The following is a 20,153-nucleotide window of genomic DNA, read 5'->3' on the forward strand; positions in this document are numbered from 1 at the left end:
GCTGCCTGGGAGGCGGCGCACCAAAAGCATTCCGAAAATAGACGCTTGGTGCGAGGCTGTGTGTTACTAGTGTGGGGAGGAGTTTTCAGCTGAGGGGGGGAGGGGGGGTGGGGCACGCAGGGCAGGACACAACTACACCACATCACTACATCAGAAAATATTATCTAGAGTCAGTGAATGTGCTTGAAATGCTGCATTTCACAAAAGGCTGAATATCTCAGCTTATAATTTGAAATGCCTGAAAACGCTGAAAACAACCTATCTTCTCCGGCTCATAACTAAAGAACGGAAAATGGTATCAATAAACTTTTTTTTGCTGATGATACAATAGAGTCTCCTTGTTCTTTTTGCGTGTTCGGTGTTTACATAGTAATATCACACAATATTCTGTGGGCCTCGAGAAATCACTGAAAACGCTCTGAAAACTCTGGCACTGGGAGCGTCCGTTCTCCAAAAGTGGCTGGCACTCAATGAGTTAAACATTAAAACACAATAAAAAAAAAAAAAAACATTAAAACACCTGCGGCTTATAGTCCGGTGCGGCTTATATATGTAACAAACAGGCAATTTTGCTGCTGCGGCTTATACTCCGGTGCGGCTTATAGTGCGGAAATTACGGTATATATAATAATAAAATAATAAAATGTTAAAAAACACAAAGCAGCTGAATTATCTTTTTTTAATCATCGTCATTTATTGTATTTTGGAGCTTTTTTTTTTATTCAAACATAATTTCATACATCATGATCTAATGACAAAACAGGATTGTTGGCATAAATACACATTTTATAATTTTCACAATCACACTGGTCAGAGAGGGAAAGACTTGTAGTCTGTGAGCAATTTCCAACCCCAATGTACCTTTTGTTTAAATTATTTTAATCTCAGTGAGTGGACGGTTAGTTACACTTAAAGGGACGGTAGGATGTTACCTCCCCCCCAATTTTCTATAAAATTCTATCATAGGTTTAGGAGAATTATTTAATAACTTATGGTTATCATTATTTTCCATCCCTCCAATAATATACTGTAACACTGACATTGTACCATGGCGACACAGTAGGAGATCCAGTAAGGGTACACAGCTCTTCCTGTACAATTTAAAAACTTGATAAGGGTATGGAGGTGTGTGTCGTTTGGTGTGTGTTATTTTGGGTGTCTAGTTTGGTGTGTGTTATTTTGGGTGTCTAGTTTGGTGTGTGTTATTTTGGGTGTCTAGTTTGGTGTGTGTAGTTTGGTGTGTGTAGTTTGGTGTGTGTAGTTACAGCAGAGTCTTCAGGATCTGATCCACAGCGTCGGGGAAGCTATCACAGGTCAGGTGGGGAGGAGGGCTGATTTTATTCTCATCTCCTGCTCTGTATTTACCTGAGAACAGAGAAGAGTTTTGGATTGATTGATTTCTTTATTTACGTGTCACACACCAATGGTGCCCGGTGTATGGGCTTATGAGACACGGCAAAAACAGATACAAAACTGTGGTTTACAATACTTCAGCTTCCACATTTCAGAATGCAAGATAGCAAACAAAAGGACACATGGTGTCATATAGAAAAATAGAACATATTCGTTACAAACCTATACAAACAGCATATTTTTTCTTCTTTCCCAGGCATTACTAATACATTTAGCTATATCAAAAACTCTCTTATTAAAGAGAAATTCAAGTCTAGGCACATCCTGTAACCAAAAAGCTTCTGGGCGAACAACAAACACTTTTTCATACATTGTGTGTCTCAGGTCATCATACAGAGGGCAGTAAAACACAAAATGAATTTCATTGTCTATCTCCCCAAGGTCACAACATAAACACAGCCTGTCCTCTTCTGGAACTGCGTTGAATCTACCGGTTTCTAACGCCAAAGGGAGAGTGCCGGATCTGAGATGTGCACAGACTGACCTTTTGGCTCTTGTGAGATTCAGATACACATGAGGTGTGGTTTGTGAGTTAACGTCACAAACCACAACAATACTCATAACATCTCGTCTCCTGCTCGAGTTAACGTCACCAAACACAACAATACTCTGTACGTCCTCGGTATCGGCCGATAAAGGCTTTATCTTGCATGGTGCATCCCTAATATAAACCAGGGGAATGTAGCATGAAAGTTTGGAACGTACAGCGAAAGACGCGACACTGGAAGAGGAAGGGAGGAGAGTTTCAGTTCAGGAAAGAAGTGAGAGAGAGAAGGGGAGAAAAGGTGATGGCACCAGAGGAGGAGGAGAGAGAGGGAGAGACTGTTTCTCAACTCACCCGTTCTGACCAGAATTCCCAGCATTCCTGCGTTCTGAGCCCCGCCCACATCATCTCTGGCATCCTATAGGAAAACGGCACCGGAGCATGGATCAAAACAGGAACTATCAACACAGTCATGACAGTCACAGACAGCCTTGTGACTCTTGATCTCTCCTGTGGTACGTCAGTCGTATGGAAGTCAATGAGGCTAAATGGTTCGTATTGTTTACTGAGTAATTACAGAGTTGTTAGCCTGGAAATCATCATTTGAGGTTGTTTTTTTGCCTGCAGTGCTTACCCATTTCCATGCAGAGAATGCAACCAGCAGTGTTTTACCACTAATTGTATTAGATAAGTAAAGATTGTTAAACTACTTCAAAAAGTCGGGAAAAAAAGTTCATTGGGGTTTTATTTGCTTATGTGGAATACACACAATATTATATTATAGAGATGCCAGTACTATGTATATAATATTCACATTGGGTATACAAACATATTTCATAGTAACTCTACACAAATAAAAACAGAAAACCCAGAAAGGTAAAAATTTGCTTTTACTTATATCTTACTCAGTAGCTACCAGTTATTCTAATGCTATAAAGTTATTTCATCTATTTTACTTGGATATTACTTAGGTCTTTCCAGTCATTATGACATTATGTTAATGCCCTATAATTAAAGGTCGATGCTAGAATGGATTGGCCAGAGGGACACGAGGAGTGATGATTGGTTGGGGTTAGGTCCCTCTGGCTGATCCATTCTAGCCATCCAACAATCATTTAAAGGGGTACCAAAATTTCAGTGACAACTTGCACCAGTACCATACAGTACCATAGGGTCGCAGGTTTGATTCCCACACCAGCCACGCATCCCGTCTTTGAGCGTGGAATGAACCCCTCCCTGCTCAGTCACTATAAGTCACTTTCAGCTAAATGCCAGCAATTAACCTTAATTAGCTGGCAGTTAATTAAGTATAATTAGCATTATACTTACATCTCCTATCATGACAGCTTCATCGGGGCTACATCCTAATTCAGCCAGAGCCTGTGAAGAGAGGAGACAAACAAATGAGAACTGAGGCTTCATTTGGAGGTCAATCAACTTTCATGACTGTAATCCATCAAAGCCCTTCGTTAAAGTCAACTTTTGAGAGAGAAGTGTCGGCAAAGCAAAGCAGCAGATCTGACTTTCAGAGAGGAGACCACAGCTGCTGTGGAGGATCATGACGTGGGTTTATGGGACATTAAATAGGCTATAGATTGAGATTCAGATTAACTTTAATAGCTACAATAAGTAATCAGATTACATAAGTACATACAAGGAATTGGACTTAGTTCAAGTATGCAGTGTAGCCATCACATCAACAGTAGAGACAAGAAACAATAGAAAGACGATCGCAAAAAATTAAAGTGCAGTCCTTTAAACTAACGTATAATGGGGGGGGGCAAACTCCATATTCGTGGGGGCTTTCAGGGCTCGTTGAAGAGGTGGATATATATATATATATATATACAGTATATATATATATATATAAATAATGTATTAGGGAACTACGGAACTACAGAATTTAGGCATCATTTTAATAATTTTACTTACAAAATATTGATGTTTTTGAAGATAAAATTGTCAGCATTTTTTTTACTGACTGTTGACATTTAGGAAGCACAATTCCTCTTAAATGCACATGAAACCCTTCAACTGTTTTTAATCTTTTCCACCTAGAAATATCCAAGCACCCACCTATTACACCCCAGCAGCCACCTAGTACACCTTAACAACCATTTAAATGTTAGGTGTTCTTGTACTTCCAGCTGCTTACAGCTAGCCCACACATTTTCTCCAGGAAGTCTTTTCTAGTGACTATATTCTGCCTCCGGGCCTCTTCTTACTCAAGTAAAAGAAGTAAAGTAAAGTATTACATTGTCACCTGTGTAAAAAATGCCTGTTCAGGCTTTCCCACTACAGTAGCTTTGCAGTCAGTGGCATACTCCAGTCCCGTCACGAAGGGCCCAGGGCCCAGTGCCAACCCGTCTTTACGTTTATAATACCGAGCCTTATGGATGGCAATGAGAGGAGCACCATCCAGGATCAGTCTGCGGAGAAATACAGAACATTAGCAGGATATAATAATAATAATAATAATAAATATAGCCGCAAGCAGCGATGGCGGGGTCCAAGCAGTAGTAGTAGCAGCAGTAATAGTATTAGTAGTAGTGGTGGTAGTAGTAGTGGTGGTGGTGGTAGCAGTAGCAGTAGTAATAGTAAAGTAGTAGTGGTAGTAGTAGTACTGTAGCAGTAGAACTGATGACATCACTCAATGATGACATCACCAATGACATCATCATTGAGTGCTTGAGTGAGATCACCAATCACCAGCAGCAGTAGCAGTAGTAGTAATAGTAGTAGTAGTAGTAGCATATGTGGCCTTGTGGTTTGAGTGTCCGCCCTGAGACTGGGAGGTTGTGAGTTCGATCCCTGGCCGAGTCATACCCAAGACTATAAAAATGGGACCCGTTTTCCTCCCTGCTTGGCACTCAGCATCAAAGGGTTGGAATTGGGGGGTTAGATCACAATATGATTCCCGAGCGCGGCGCTGCTGCCGCTCACCGCTCCCCCAGGGGATGGGTCAAATGCGGAGAACAAATTTCGCACACTCAGGTGTGTGACAATCAGTGGGACTTTACCTTTACTTTACCTTTATATGGGCCAAAATGTAAAAAGGGCTGTTATAGCGTCAGAATCAGGTAGATTGGTGTAATTCTTTGTTTGTGAGTAGTGGGCGACATTTCCAAACTATATGCTATATATATGTTTGGCTACTCTGGGCCTTGTGGTTTCTGAGGTGCATAGGGGAGAATAATAATCATAATGATAATAATAATAAACAGAACAATTACAGTAGGGTCCCATGCACTACGTGCTTGGACCCCTAATAATAATAATAATAATAATAATAATAATAATGATAAAGAGAAACTAGTATTAGAAAAAAATAAACTGATAAACAAAGTGACTTCACATGCTATTAAACGTGCAATAAATATGATTTTACAGCCCCACAGCATAAACTGCCCATAATATATCTGCGGTGGGTTGATAGGCTTGTTCGATTAATACCAGTGGCTATGATGACTTGAGCAGGTGTCAGTGGCGTGTCCAGGTCATTTTGACTGAGGTGGCCCAGGTGAGGCATGGACTCAAGCAAAGGTGGCACTGAGTGCGGTATTTAGGAGGGATGTAGACAGATCCCAGGTCAGAACTCTCAACCCTGAGTCAGAATTCTGACTTTAAACTCAGAATTCTTACTTTGGGAGATTAAAGGAGTGCGTTTACTACCTGAAAGCCTGGTTGAGCGTCTGGTAGTTGAAGTGGTCAGGAGCGAGGCCGACAACGACAGCGTTGGGATCTGATGTGTCTATTCCTGCAGACAGACAGACACTGTGATAATAACAGTGACAACGAGATACGTGGCTTACACTATACTATTTTACAGATCATTTATTGACTACATTCACTCCCTAACCCCTGACCTTAACAATGAACCAAAATCCAAACCCTAAACTAACCTTAACCATAATTTAAACTTTACCCTGAATCCAAACCCTAATCCTGACAGGAGTGAGGAAATGTCCTCACTTTTGAGATTTTTTTTGGATACGCGCGCGTACGCACACACACACTCCTCACCAGTGAAGTCCTCCAGTGCACTGTCCTCCACCAGCAGCAGGGGGCGGTGTTGTTTCTGCTGCAGCAGATTCCTCGCTGCACTCAGAGAGGTGAAGATCTCGCTCTCCTAAAGGGGAAAGGACATTTGTTTATTTTTTGGGGGTAATTTCCTTACTATCAGCATTCAATAACACTGCAAAAATGAAGTTATTTTCGGGTTAGAATCTAAATAAATCGGGCCACCGGAAGGACTAAGCCTTTGATGGTACACGCTGTACCACAGGTGAGCCACCAGAAGGGCTGTTTTACCTGGACGTCAAAGTTGAGACGCTGCAGCCGCTCCAGTAAGTTCCTCTTGCACTCCTTGGTTGTGTTTGTCACAAACTTCACAGCTACAGACGCCTGGCGTAACCTGACAGCACCGAGACAAACACCCAAATCACTTCACTTTACTGTGAACGTTTTAGACTCAAATTGATTCTCACAAAGATAGAAATACAGGAACGGCACCAATATTAATTTCCTGGCAGGAAAGAGGAGTGATTTTTGGAGCTTTGGGATCTGCACTAGACTCTCTGTGCTCCATGGCTCCTGGTACAGGCTGTTATCATTCACTGTTCGTACTTGTGCCTATGAAACGTAATGCACTGTATAACCCACATAATGTACAGTATGAAGGTGCAGTAACCAGCAGGAGGCGATGTAGGCACTAGGTGTCTGAAATAAAATGGTGGTCAGTAAGGGCGTTGTGGCCGGGGTGGCAGACAGGCTTACGCCACGTTCACACACACGCCTAGAGCGACGCTTTAAGCAACGCCTAAAATTTAGGCGTCCTTGTTAACAGACGAGAGCGTTCACACATACCGCTGCCACGCTCGCGCTGCGCTGCATTTATCGTTTAGGCGTCTGTTCTATTTTTCAGCGTCTAGGCGCGCTGAACTGTCAAGCTGGCTGTTGTTTCTAATGGACTTGGGCCATATTTTCTACCGAGTTTGCCCAAAAGGGAGGGTGGAGCGCGAATTAACGAGTGCATAGTAGGAGAGCTGTCCTTCATGTGTTCCTCTATTAACGTCTTTTCTGTCAGATGTATATATACCCCCCTGTCTCAATGCATGTATCACTCATGGTGTTGATGACTCATAGTCACATGATTACCCGAGGGAAAATAACAATTACAGCGGGCCAGGAAATAGACAGACATCGTCACTTGCACATTGCAATAAAAAAGAGGACTCACCCATGCTATAAATCAGATCTGAAAAGTGTAAAAAACCACTGCTCATGTGATCAGCGTAGCGCAGAGCGGGGCTTCAGTGTGGCGTCCTGTGTGAACGAAAATAGGCGCCAGGCGTGCATGAAGCAATGCCTATATGCGTAGGCGTAGCTTAAAGCGTTGCTTAAAGCGTCGCTCTAGGCGTGTGTGTGAACCCGCCGTTATACGTTTGCCTTCGATGTCGACGAGCAGGGTTCGATCCCCACCGTAAGACACATTAATTGTTTTAACGAACATTTCTTATTTAACTATGACCAAACCCTAACCTTAAAGGAATACGTCAATTTGTGGGGAGTTTCGTCCATCTGCCATATCGCCCACACATAACCAAGATACACAATACATTTACCGTCACTCTCCATACAGTATACAGTGAGCTACACTCGTCCAGTTAGTTAGTATTGGGGGAAACGGTACAGCCGTTCAAAGTCACCAAAAAAAACACAGCGCCAAAAAGCTCTATGTACATGTTGTGACTCGTTTACTCACCACGAGATGAAATATTAATCCAAATGCTGAGAAACTATATACTTTTAAGGTAAATAGATAACCGGAGCTACTGGCGCTGGTACAGGCAAACAAGGAAGTAACTTGGTGTGGGGATTTACTCAAAAAATAACGTTTCACATAACTATGGATTATTATTTCATCGCGTGCTGAGTACCCGAATCAAAGAGCTTTTTGGCACTGTGTTTTTGGTGACTTTGAACGGCTGTACCACCGTTTCCCCCAATACTAACTAACTGGATGAGTGTAGCTCACTGTATACTGTATGGAAGATTGATAACCAAGATTGTACATCTTGGTTTATGTGTGGGCGATATGGCAAATGGACGAAACTCCCCAAAAGTTGGCGTATCCCTTTAACCAAGCTGTTTTACTTGCCTAACCATAACAACAACCAACCTTTGGGATGTAATTCACCCTTCACTGGCGATACACGGACTTGCACAGGCGCACTGAGCACTCGTCTTACTGGACATTCGTAGGATTATGCACGGACAATACCTTTCATAGATGTTATACAAACCATTTGATGAGAATACGTTGCCTGGTTTGAGACCCTGCTGGTGTGTCTGGGACGGGGACAGGCAGGTTTAGAGGCTGTACCTGTTCAGAGCCTCCTGCGCTCCGGGCACCGCCGTGTCCTCCACATGCAGTGTCCCGCTCAGGTCGATCAGCACGGCCTTCAGCGCCCGGCGGCCCGCCATGAGCACGCCTGGAGAGGGAGAGAACGGCCCAACGGGACAGTGAGTTCATGGTGACTTTATCCAGATTTATGCAATTCTTTTTAGAGGCATATCTCTACAGTCATCGTTTGCTGAGATATTTGTAAAGTGTGTTTCTGAAATACTGTAGAATTTTGTTATTTCTTACATTTGACATGTACCCGCGCACACAAATGTGTCTGGGCTAGAAAAGCCTCAATGAACAGTCTACATGCTGAGATCAATGCTAAAGTTATTGAAGACATCAGCGACAAGGTGCAAAAAGTAATGGTATGGTATGGTGTTTATTCTTAATAATAGGTTAATTAAAATAGGTGAATAATTCACCTTAATAATAGGTGAATTAAAAAGCAGTATCTTCATTGACGTCCTCTCAGGTTCGTCTTCTATGCTGACGCACCCAAGACAACTTCTCTGATGAATATTACAGCATCTTGGCCAATTCAAACAGAGACACACTACAGGCCAGATACGTGATTTGACATTAGTCGGGGATACAGATACCAGGGCAGACACAAAACCCCTCAAAAAGGCAACGGTCACTTAAAAAGTGACTAGCTAGTTTGCATCCCAGATCAATGTTCTGTAAGTCATCCTCATCTCTGACTGTTTATTGCCAACGAGTTATACTGAAGGCAGGCAAATGAAAGTTTGTTGTGGAAACAGGTTGCTGCCATTAGTTAGTTGCTGCAACTTCCGTCCCTGCATAACTTCATTTTACTGATAAAAAAAATTAAATACCAACGGGTTGTAATTCTGCAAAAAGCACAATAACGGCACATGTTTATATTATTGCACATTTAGAAGAGGAGTAGCCAACCCACCTGACCTGCAGCTGCTTCTCTGCTGCTTCCTGTATGCGATATTTTTTTTCGGATGATGGCGAAGGCTATGCGAAGGCATAACCCGCCCCTCTCTGCCTCTGATTGGCCTAGCGTCACATAACCCGCCCCTCTCTGCCTCTGATTGGCCTAGCGTCAAACTTCCATCCAAACACATTCGCTTGGCTATCCTGCATTACATCTCTTTCTACAGTCTGTGGTCAGACCGTCAGAATCAGTGGGTCAGAGAGACCTACAGCAGTTACGCTTGCTAGCCTGCATGAAAGACGCCAGTGTGTTTATGTTTTTAATATAGTCATATCTATGGTTTATAATAACGCTGCCACTAATCAGAGGCAGAGAGGGGCGGGTTATGCCTTCGCCATCATCCGAAAAAAAATATCGCTTCCGGTAAGCTAGCTAGCTAGCTAATGTTAGCTGCTGGTTGGTTGGCTAACTAGCGAATGTTAGCCGTTAGCTAACGTTAACGCGTTAACTAGACAAACACAGACATGCAGAGCTCCAAAAACAGAGCAATTCGTGATTTTGTTACTGTAGTTTCTGCAGAGTAACGTCCATGTACCTGTAGAGGAGGGGAGAGCGGGGGGGACCAGAGAGGCCGCCCGGAGAGGAGAGGAGGGGAGAGCGGGGGGGGGGGGACCAGAGAGGCCGCCCGGAGGGGATGGGGGGGGGGGGGGCTGGGTGGGGGGGCAGAGAGGAGGGGAGGGGAGGGGAGAGCGGGGGTGGGTGGGGTTTTCTGCCTACACGTTGCGCGCGCAGCTTGCTTTGTTGTCATTGTGACGTAGGCGTATAAGGGGTCCTAGACATAGACATATATAAGGCTAGATGGCTTAAGGCGGAGTCACCAGCGTCGTTGAAGCGCTGCCATCTTGCTACGGCAGGCTTTCTGGTACGTTCTATGGTAGCTGTTGGAGGGTGCACAGACAAAAATACTCATAACTCGCTGAAATCTTGACGGATTTACAAACGGTTTGGTTTATTACAAGCATATTCCGTTCCCGATATATGGCAACAACAAAAAAACACACACTAAAAACACTATTTTTTTGATGGGCTCCAAATTACACCAAAATTAAACCGAAGCATCTATGCCATGAGAGGGATTCAGGCACAAAGTTTCATGCAGTTTCATCCATTTCCCTAGGAGTTATGATCATCTGATGTGATAATACTAACCCAACAACAGATGCTCATAGCTCCTAGCAAAATGGATGAAACTGCATGAAACTAGGTGCGTGAATTCATCTCATGATGATGATGCTGCAGTTTAAGTTTGGTGTAATTTGGAGCCAAAAATAATAATAAAATGTTAGCGTTTTTTTAACCCATAAATATATATAAAGCTGTGGTGCCGTAGCAAGATGGCCACCATGCGACGACGTCGCTCTCCATTGACCGGCAGCGCGGGTAAGCCATCTAGCCTTTATATATGTCTATGCTATTAGAGGCAGAGAGGGGCGGGTCATGCCTTCGCCTAGCCTAGCCTTCGCCATCATGGGAAAAAAAAGATTGCTTCCTGTATTGTTGACGTTTTCTTCTTCGTTGGTGTGTGGAGACTCAGTTCTGCCCCCTTTAGCTCAAACTCTGTACCTGTTCTGTTTTTCTCTCATTCTGGGATTTATTTTACTCACAATCTATTGTAGAAGCAATATTTTCTTTCAGAATCAGTCCCTCTCTGGGGGGGGGGGGCTGTACCCCCCCCCCCCCCCCCTGTAGTCTACAATGATCTCCTTGGTCTTGGAGACGTTTAGAGAGAGGTGGTTGTCCTGGCACCATTGTTCCAGGGCCTCCACCTCCTCTCTGTAGGCCGTCTCTTCGCTCCTGGAGATCAGCCCCACGACTGCTGTGTCGTCTGCAAACTTCACAATGGTGTTCGAGGTTTGAGTCGCCATGCAGTCGTGGGTGTAGAGGTCGTACCAGAAGGGGCTGGAGACGCATCCCTGGGGTGCTCCTATGCTGATGGTCAGTGGGGAGGAGGTGAGGTTGCCCACTCTCACCACCTGGCGGCGGTCTGTCAGAAAGTCCAGGATCCAGTCACACATTGCTGTGTTTAGTCCCAGATCCTTGAGCTTGCTTACCAGCCTGGAGGGTACTATGGTGTTGAATGCTGAGCTGTAGTCCACGAACAGCATTCTCACATAGGTGGCCTTCCCCTCCAGGTGAGAGAGGGCGGTGTGGAGTACGTGTGCTACTGCATCCGCTGTGCTCCTGTTGGGGTGGTATGCAAATTGTAGCGGGTCGTGGTCCGGGGCGAGTGTGGGGTAGATCTGTGATATGACCAGCTTTTCGAAGCACTTGCTGGCTATGGGCTTGAGGGCTATTGGGCGCCAGTCGTTGAGGCTGGTCACTTTCTGCTGTTTGGGAATGGGGATGATTGTTGCTGTTTTGAAGCAGGAGGAAACTTGCCGGAGGGAGAGGGACTGGTTGAAAATGTCTGTGAATACGCCTGCCACCTGGGGGGCGCAGGCCATGAGGACACGCCCAGGGATGCTGTCCGGGCCGGCCGCCTTGCGCGGATTGCGGTGCCTCAGGAGCCTCAGGAGATCCCTGAAGATCATCAAAGACACAAACCATCCCCACAACAGCCTGTTCTCCCCGTTACCCTCAGGGAGGGATACAGGGTCCCAAAAGCACACACAAATCGCTTGAGGGACAGTTTCTTCCCGCAGGCCACGAGACTCCTTAACATACACAAATAAACTCCCAACAATCATGCAGTAGCTGTACTGCAGCTGCTACCACTACGCATGTTTAATTATGTCTGTTATTTGCACCTGTGCAAACAGAATGTTTAATTATGTTTAAATTATGTCTATGCTATTTGCACCTATGTGCAGTGAATGTCACTGTTTCTGGCTTGTTTTTATTGCTTTACTGTTATTGCTTGTTGTTTCTCTTGTTTTCCTGCACCTATATGGCCTGTTATTTTGCACTATGTTGTAACGGAGTCTACAGCACAATAATCTCACACGCGATACTTGTACTACGCAGTGACAATAAAAATCTTGAATCTTGAATCTCTCTGTCTCGGAATTATTTTCCGATAATCATTTAGGAGGGTTTTCCTTAACTCACTACTACTACTCACTACAAATGTGTCCCATCCTAATAACAATAACAGCTCTATTGCATTAGCATCTTCAGATTCGGAGTTAATATGGTGGAGGGAATTATCAAAACCATAAAAACCAAAATCCTAAAAATCCATAAAAACCAAAAACTCATGATGCTGAGAGCATCATGAGTGTGATTTATATAGTCGGTTTCAGCTTCAATAAATTGAATGATTCCATACAAATTCAGAGAACGGAATTTAAAATTCAGCCGTCTGCTGAAAAAAACCCCAATCTCATCACTTTCAATTGAAGTAATTTACACACAAACAAAATATCTCAAGTCAAGACTTTAGAAAGCTTGCAAGTCATCAAAGTACACGTCCATGTCGAGTCTCAAGTCACCAGAAAGAAACCAAGTCAAGTCTTCTCTTCTCTTCATGCATCAAGACAAGCCTCAAGCAATTAAAACTGACCTGACTCATGTGTGGTGTTCTGCCAAAGACATAACTAAAGTGAACAAGCACATACTTGTATTTATTAATAGGCAATGTTCCCCCTCTCTGCTTGGAGAAAGAGACGATTAATACCATAAACAGAATTTAATCAAAAGAAATGTCATTCATCACAGCATTGATACTGTATTTGGGAGTATTCTAACATGTAAATGCAACAAAGTGACTTACATTTTTGAGTTGTGTTTGACAATACAAACACTGTAAACAATTAACCCAGAACACAAACTATACCTTCGACCCTCAAAGTTTCAATTCTTAAAAAAAACTATAAATCACAGAACAATTTTACACTTGAATATTTACTAATTAGAGAAAAACACTTCTTCCACAATCCACATACTGTAAATTTCTCAACTCCTTCAGTTCCATCATCGGAGAGACAGACCTGTTTAGCGAAAGCTTCTCCCAGTTTCGACAAATCTTTAATCTCCCTTCCTCCCCCAGAGTACCGTCATGTTATTCAATTATGTAAGAAAAATAGCCCGATCAATAAACATCATTTTCCAATCTCCCAGTATCAATACAACGGAAGTTGCGTAATAAATCATGTGACTTCTGTTCCATCGATATATATACACTGAACAAAAAAATATAAACATTTTACTTTCTTACTGTTCATATAATAAAATCGTCTGAGAGAAATTCTGAGTGGAGAAATGCTCACTAACAGGGATGTAAACACAGTTGTGAAGAGAAATAATCTTTACATGGAAAATTAATGTGATATTTTAACTCATGAAACATGGGGCCAAAACTGTACATGTTGCATTCATATTTTTGTTCAGTATATAATATATACCAGTATATATACACATATAAGAGGAAGTGTTTACTCTGAAATTACTCTTGGCCCGGCACCTAATCGAACCGGATGTGCATCGTAGTATCACACAGAGAAAAACATAACATCACATATACCAAGGATGAAAGTTCATATTTGTAGCACTATCAGTGACTTGATTTTTATCAATTAGCACCAATTCAAATCCTGGCTACTGAGAGAAATGTGCTACTCTTGCCCAGTCTGAAAATCTCGTGTTGCTGACAGTTCCCTCCCTCAGCGATCAACATTTTGACACCATATTTATTCATTAATCAGCCAGGTGCAACAGTAACAATTGTCTCCTTCTTAATGTTGTAATAAAACATATGACACATATTAAACACATTCTGGGATGAGCAGAGATTCATTATGTGTGAAATATTCAAGCTAAAAGTGTGACTATGACAAGAAGAACAATCAGGGCAGGAGATAAGCAACAGCTGGTGAAGTCTCCTTTTCTACCAGCTGTTTCTGCATGTGATCGTCCGCTGTTGGAACAAGTCCCGGTGCTGAATGCAGACAGTACAGTCCTTATAGATAACGTGTTATTTTGTTCTGTTTATGTGACCGTGTGTGTGTGTGTGTGTGTGTGTGTGTGTGTGTGTGTGTGTCTCCTTGGCACATGTCTGTCGTCTGGTTCCATGTTGGTGCTCGGTGTATCCGGGTCGACCGTCAACCAAACAGCAACAACAGGACGATGCAGGCTGAGTTCACTATTATTAAAGGCACTGGGTGGGGTGGGCCGGAGGGGGGGGGGGGGGTTGTAGGGGAGGATAGAAAATAGATAGAAGATAAATAGAAAATCCATGTCTTCAATAGTTTTCAGTTATCTTTTGATGAACAGCTGGGTTAGGGTTAGGGCAAAACTAGTCTCACTGGCCAGCCTCCTCTCCCTTCCGTCTGAGGAGTCTGGCGCCGCAGGTCTCCATAGTGGGATTGCGATGGGCGGCGCTTAGCGGCAGTGCCCTTGGAAAATAGTTTCAAACAATCCAACTTGCCGTTTTCAGCGTGTAGCAACGAGCTAGCGTGTAGGTTTCTGCCGTTAGCTTGCTAGCTAGTTAGCGTTGTTGTTTTTACTGAGGCGGCAGGGCACTAGTGAGCCACACAGAGGGAGGAGGGAGTGGAAGCTGCTCTGATTGACGTGGTCGGAGCCAATGACAGAGCTTGTAATAAGCCGGGAGCGGACATCCGGCTGCCACCGAAACAGTCGCTCCAATGGGAGAGCAGAGTAGAGCAGGGGAGGGTTTATCCCAGTTATGGAGACCTGCGGTGCCAGACTCCTCGGACGGAAGGGAGAGGAGGCTGGCCAGCGAGACTAGGCAAAGACAAAATCTCAAGGCACACCATATATCCGTGCAAAATAGCCTCTATAACACATGCTATCACTTATCCAAACATTTTTTATTTACCAATGCCAAATAACATTTGACAAACAACTATATTACTAATGACATATTTATTAACAAAATAATTCAGGAAGGTTCAGGGATTCAGTAAGTAAGGCTTATTGCAAGCATGAATTAATAAAGTCAATGCAAAGACAAAGTGTCTCCTCCTCTATCTATTGGCTGGGCGATATGAAATCATAAATATCAGAGATTTTTTCATATCAATATATCACAATGTGCCTCTCTTATGCAACATCACATGTTAAATAATCAAATGAATGTTCATTCCTTTGAACTAAATGGTGTAATGTTAGGTGTCATGCCAAACAAAACTAACATTTTCAAATATGTATAATGTTTTTTTTTTAATAAAATGTGAAATTATCGTGTCACCACGATATGATTCCATTGAAAGATGATATTGAATTATTGCCCAGCCCAGCCCCATCCATCCATCCACCTGTCCTCCCTCCCTCCCTGCTCTGCCTGTCTCACCTCTCATGATGGTCCATACAGAGCGGATCCCAGTCCTCCCTCCCTCCCTGCTCTGCCTGTCTCACCTCTCATGATGGTCCGTACAGAGCGGATCCCAGTCCTCCCTCCCTCTCTGCTCTGCCTGTCTCACCTCTCATGATGGTCCGTACAGAGCGGATCCCAGTCCTCCCTCCCTCCCTGCTCTGCCTGACTCACCTCTCATGATGGTCCGTACAGAGCGGATCCCAGTCCTCCCTCCCTCTCTGCTCTGCCTGTCTCACCTCTCATGATGGTCCGTACAGAGCGGATCCCAGTCCTCCCTCCCTCTCTGCTCTGCCTGACTCACCTCTCATGATGGTCCGTACAGAGCGGATCCCAGTCCTCCCTCCCTCTCTGCTCTGCCTGTCTCACCTCTCATGATGGTCCGTACAGAGCGGATCCCAGTCCTCCCTCCCTGCTCTGCCTGACTCACCTCTCATGATGGTCCGTACAGAGCGGATCCCAGTCCTCCCTCCCTCTCTGCTCTGCCTGTCTCACCTCTCATGATGGTCCGTACAGAGCGGATCCCAGTCCTCCCTCCCTCTCTGCTCTGCCTGTCTCACCTCTCATGATGGTCCGTACAGAGCGGATCCCAGTCCTCCCTCCCTCCCTGCTCTGCCTGTCTCACCTCTCATGATGGTCCGTACAGAGCGGATCCCAGTCCTCCCTCCCTCTCTGCTCTGCCTGTCTCACCTCTCATGATGGTCCATACAGAGCGGATCCCAGTCCTCCCTCCCTCCCTGCTCTGCCTGACTCACCTCTCATGATGGTCCGTACAGAGCGGATCCCAGTCCTCCCTCCCTCCCTGCTCTGCCTGTCTCACCTCTCATGATGGTCCGTACAGAGCGGATCCCAGTCCTCCCTCCCTCTCTGCTCTGCCTGTCTCACCTCTCATGATGGTCCGTACAGAGCGGATCCCAGTCCTCCCTCCCTCTCTGCTCTGCCTGTCTCACCTCTCATGATGGTCCGTACAGAGCGGATCCCAGTCCTCCCTCCCTCCCTGCTCTGCCTGTCTCACCTCTCATGATGGTCCGTACAGAGCGGATCCCAGTCCTCCCTCCCTCCCTGCTCTGCCTGTCTCACCTCTCATGATGGTCCGTACAGAGCGGATCCCAGTCCTCCCTCCCTCTCTGCTCTGCCTGTCTCACCTCTCATGATGGTCCGTACAGAGCGGATCAGATTGAGGATCTGGGCTTTGACTCCTGGATCATCTCCAAACCCTCCGACTCCCTGATCCACCCCCCAGCCCACTGCAGGGGGAGAGAGAGAATGGGGTGAGGGGTGAGGGGGGGGGGGGTAAAAGAAACGTTACAAACTGAAACAATTAATAAACAGCAACAACAACAACAACAACAACAACAACAACAACAACAACAACAACAAAACCGAATTAGTAAAAAATACTAGTGCATGCATTCAGATAACAGGAATAAATCAATTCAGAAAAAGCACCAAGGATAAAGTGAAATGAAAGCCAAAGATTAAGACAAAAATAAGAAAATTAGATAGGAGATAGGAGATAAGACATAGGCCTACTGTATTATAGACAGAACAAGATAAGACAGTACGTTTGTTTATAGGCTAACGTTAGAGGGAAAAGCACACAAACAGTGAGTATAACAAACTAAATCTAGCTACACATGTAGCTTGATAATCTCCTTCTAGTGAACTAACGTTAGTCTACAAATTAGCCCCCCTTTCAGGACTGTGTTTACAGCCCAGCCCATCACTGCAGCCAGACATCACAGAGCAGTCTAGTCTTCAAGCTGCTAAAATGCTAGCTTGTTAGCAGTTATTTAGACAAACCTCCGGATGTTTACTTAGTAAATATAATGGAAACACTTACTCTTGCTGAGAAAGCGCTCCTCGTGCAGCACAGCGATGGCATTAGTGCATAAAATAGCGGTCTGGATGAGAGAGTACAGAGTGAACGCCATGCTGGCAGCTTCTTCTCCAACCACTCCCACTGATGATGCAGGATGCCGTCAACTGCCAGCGGATGTCGTGCGCCTGGTAGCACCAAAAAGTAAAGTCTAGTGTCGTAAAGATTGGTCGTCTCGGAAACTGAGCACAAGCGAACTCAATCGATTTTGTATCCTCACTGGTCCTCAGTATGTTCTAAATGACAGAAAAAAGTCACAGGAATCCTATGAGGGGAAAGTTTTGAAAATCACGTAAACAGATCCTACCAAAAACGCCTTTTTACAATGGAAGTCTATGAGAGGACTGGTCAAACCATGTCCACTTTGAACTCTAATTGATTCTGATTCTGAATAGGCATATTATAGGCCGCCTACAGATGACGCATGCGCAGAGTGCTGTTATGAAGTCAGACTTCCGGGTATCAAAGACGATGGGGTTTCAAGATAGTTATGGAAGATCTGTGTCTATACACGTTCATGTTCATAGCCCATGTTTTTGCTGAAGCTACCGATGTTAATAATAAACACATTAAGCTTGGATAACGTTGTCACGGTGTTCCTTCCGCAAGCATAGCGCTTGTACAGTTCTGAATCGCCCACTTTAGACCGCGGGCCGCGGCCCAGCTGTGATCATCAAAGACACGTTTTCTACAGGATTTCCAGGACAATAGACCAGGAGGACTAGACCTCTGATCAAGGTGACTTTGTGCTCCGATTCTACAACTACTGCGCACAAGCAAGGACAACTTTGGAAACGCAGAAGTAAGGCTGAATCATCTGGCATAATTAAATTAGCCTTGAATCATTGAGGATTGTGATGATGATGATCTCCTTTGTTTATTGTGTAGCCTATGAGGGGTTACGAGTTGATAAGGCTTTATAATAACTTTTATTGCCACAATATGCAAGATTACATGCAAGGAGGAATGTGTCTTTATGTATTAATTGAAATCATCCTCTATTTAAGAACTCATAAATCTTCAACTTTTAGATGTTTGTATACCTCCAAACTTATGTATAGGCCTACATTTTAAGCAACATACCATTCAATTTTGAACAATTTCCTAAAGAGTATGAGACCTCAATTTGTAATTAAATTGTATATGACTGAATTGATTTAACCCTGCTGTATCTACAGAGCTGCTTTTTGAGAGGACAGACATCTGGCGTAGGAGGGGAGGAGCATTGTCAAAATGAATTCTTCAGAAGAGGTGAGAAAAATATCACTGTTGTATCGCTGATGTTGCAACACAAACACACACACACACACACACACACACACACACACACACACACACACACACACACTGTGTCCTCCTGTCCTAATTCTTTCTTTATGTCTTCCTTTATGGAAACAGAGAGACACCAAAAGACCCAAACCCATTCACCACGGAGAGAAACCCTACCACTGTGACCAATGTGGGAGCAGATTCAGACGGTTAAGTAGCCTAAAAACACACAAACGCATTCACACTGAAGAGAAGCCCTACCACTGTGACCAATGTGGGAGCAGTTTCAGTCAGTTAGATGACCTAACAAGACATCAACGCATTCACACTGGAAAGAAGCCCTACCACTGTGACCAATGTGGGAGCAGTTTCAGTCTGTTAAGTAACCTAAAAATACACAAACACATTCACACTGGAGAGAAGCCCTACCTCTGTGAACAATGTGGGAGCAGTTTCAGTCAGTTAGCTCACCTAAAAACACACAAATGCATTCACACTGGAGAGAAGCCCTACCACTGTGATCAATGTGGGAGCAGTTTCAGTCACTCAAGTTACCTAACAAAACACAAACACATTCACACTGGAACGGGCTACTGGTGTGACTGCTGTAAGAAAATGTTCACTTGGTCATCTAGTCTGAAGAAACACAGCTGCATCCAACCTGCTGAAGAGCGCCTCCACTGTCTGCAGGCGGAACAAACTTCTCTCTGTCCAACCAAACATCATGAATTGAGTTCAGTGACAGTAGAGTCTGACTATGCACAGTCATGTTTGTTTCTCAGCCATGCATCTTGACATTGCGTTGCTAGATCGTAATATGTATGTAATACGAAATTTGAATGTAGTCTCTAGCTTAAAGTCTAAAAGAGTAGTGAGAGTTCAAATTGGCCATGGTTTGAACAGTCCTCCCATAGACTTCCATTGTAAAAAGGCTAAAAGGGCATTTTGGTATAGGATCATATTTAGGGGATTTTCAAAACTTTCCCCTCATAGGACTTCTTGGGATTTTTTTCTGCCATTCAGAACATATTGAGGAGACAAAATCCATTGAGTTTGCTTGTGTTGCAATTAGTGAGACGTTGACCCATATTTTGGTGTAAAACACCTGTGGACTATAATCTGTTATTGAAGCCATGAGGGCTGTTTTAGCACTTACGTTTTCCATTTATTCACAAATATAGTGTATTCGGTCACAACAGATGCATCGTTTTCTGTACATTAAAATATATAAAAGCGTAATAAATAATCATTAGCCTACTACTGAATGAATTAAAAATGTGTGAAATTAAACCCTTAATTACACATTGTTTGATTATTGTATAGACTTTTTATTTATCCACATAAATAGTAGAGAAACTACAAGAACATTTAAATACATTTGCATTAACTGTTTATAATGATGGTTTTTTTTTCCAGTAAATGACAAATTTATCCATTCATTTCATTCTATGAACAAGGAGGGGA

The 20,153-nt window shown here is 43.8% G+C and overlaps 2 protein-coding genes across 4 annotated transcripts; both read right to left on the reverse strand.

The window, feature by feature from the left end:
* Nucleotides 1-703: 703 nt before the first annotated feature.
* On the reverse strand, nucleotides 704-9,838 carry hdhd2 (haloacid dehalogenase-like hydrolase domain containing 2). 3 transcript variants are annotated; one of them, XM_083642405.1, is made up of 9 exons: nucleotides 9,806-9,838; nucleotides 8,283-8,391; nucleotides 6,209-6,311; nucleotides 5,921-6,026; nucleotides 5,570-5,654; nucleotides 4,161-4,326; nucleotides 3,227-3,277; nucleotides 2,252-2,315; nucleotides 704-1,365 (listed from the first exon to the last, which is right to left on the reverse strand). In XM_083642405.1, the coding sequence occupies exons 2-9, from the start codon at nucleotides 8,381-8,383 to the stop codon at nucleotides 1,262-1,264; spliced, it is 780 nt and encodes a 259-aa protein (XP_083498531.1). In that variant the 5' UTR covers nucleotides 8,384-8,391; nucleotides 9,806-9,838; the 3' UTR covers nucleotides 704-1,261. The 3 variants fall into 3 exon arrangements, with proteins under 3 accessions (XP_083498531.1, XP_083498532.1, XP_083498530.1); XM_083642406.1 differs by lacking the exon at nucleotides 9,806-9,838 and adding an exon at nucleotides 9,226-9,244 and having other exon boundaries at nucleotides 5,570-5,648; XM_083642404.1 differs by lacking the exon at nucleotides 9,806-9,838 and adding an exon at nucleotides 9,226-9,244.
* A 3,111-nt stretch (nucleotides 9,839-12,949) lies between these two features.
* On the reverse strand, nucleotides 12,950-17,481 carry ier3ip1 (immediate early response 3 interacting protein 1). Its single transcript, XM_083642466.1, has 3 exons — nucleotides 17,385-17,481; nucleotides 16,687-16,788; nucleotides 12,950-14,365 (listed from the first exon to the last, which is right to left on the reverse strand). The coding sequence occupies exons 1-3, from the start codon at nucleotides 17,473-17,475 to the stop codon at nucleotides 14,310-14,312; spliced, it is 249 nt and encodes an 82-aa protein (XP_083498592.1). The 5' UTR covers nucleotides 17,476-17,481; the 3' UTR covers nucleotides 12,950-14,309.
* Between the last annotated feature and the right edge of the window lie 2,672 nt (nucleotides 17,482-20,153).

This window comes from Poromitra crassiceps (genome assembly GCF_964638095.1).
Source record: "Poromitra crassiceps genome assembly, chromosome: 8".
Classification (NCBI taxonomy): Eukaryota; Metazoa; Chordata; class Actinopteri; order Beryciformes; family Melamphaidae; genus Poromitra; species Poromitra crassiceps.

Coding starts and splice junctions, on each gene's coding strand:
- ier3ip1 (XM_083642466.1), bottom strand. CDS start 17,475: ATGGCGTTCACTCTGTACTCTCTCATCCAGACCGCTATTTTATGCACT. Junction 16,789..17,384: donor GGAGCGCTTTCTCAGCAAGA/GTAAGTGTTTCC, acceptor CTCCCCCTGCAG/TGGGCTGGGGGGTGGATCAG. Junction 14,366..16,686: donor TGTACGGACCATCATGAGAG/GTGAGACAGGCA, acceptor CACCCCACCCAG/TGCCTTTAATAATAGTGAAC.
- hdhd2 (XM_083642405.1), bottom strand. CDS start 8,383: ATGGCGGGCCGCCGGGCGCTGAAGGCCGTGCTGATCGACCTGAGCGGG. Junction 6,312..8,282: donor GCGCAGGAGGCTCTGAACAG/GTACAGCCTCTA, acceptor CGGTGCTGTCAG/GTTACGCCAGGCGTCTGTAG. Junction 2,316..3,226: donor AAGCTGTCATGATAGGAGAT/GTAAGTATAATG, acceptor GTTTTCCTATAG/GATGCCAGAGATGATGTGGG.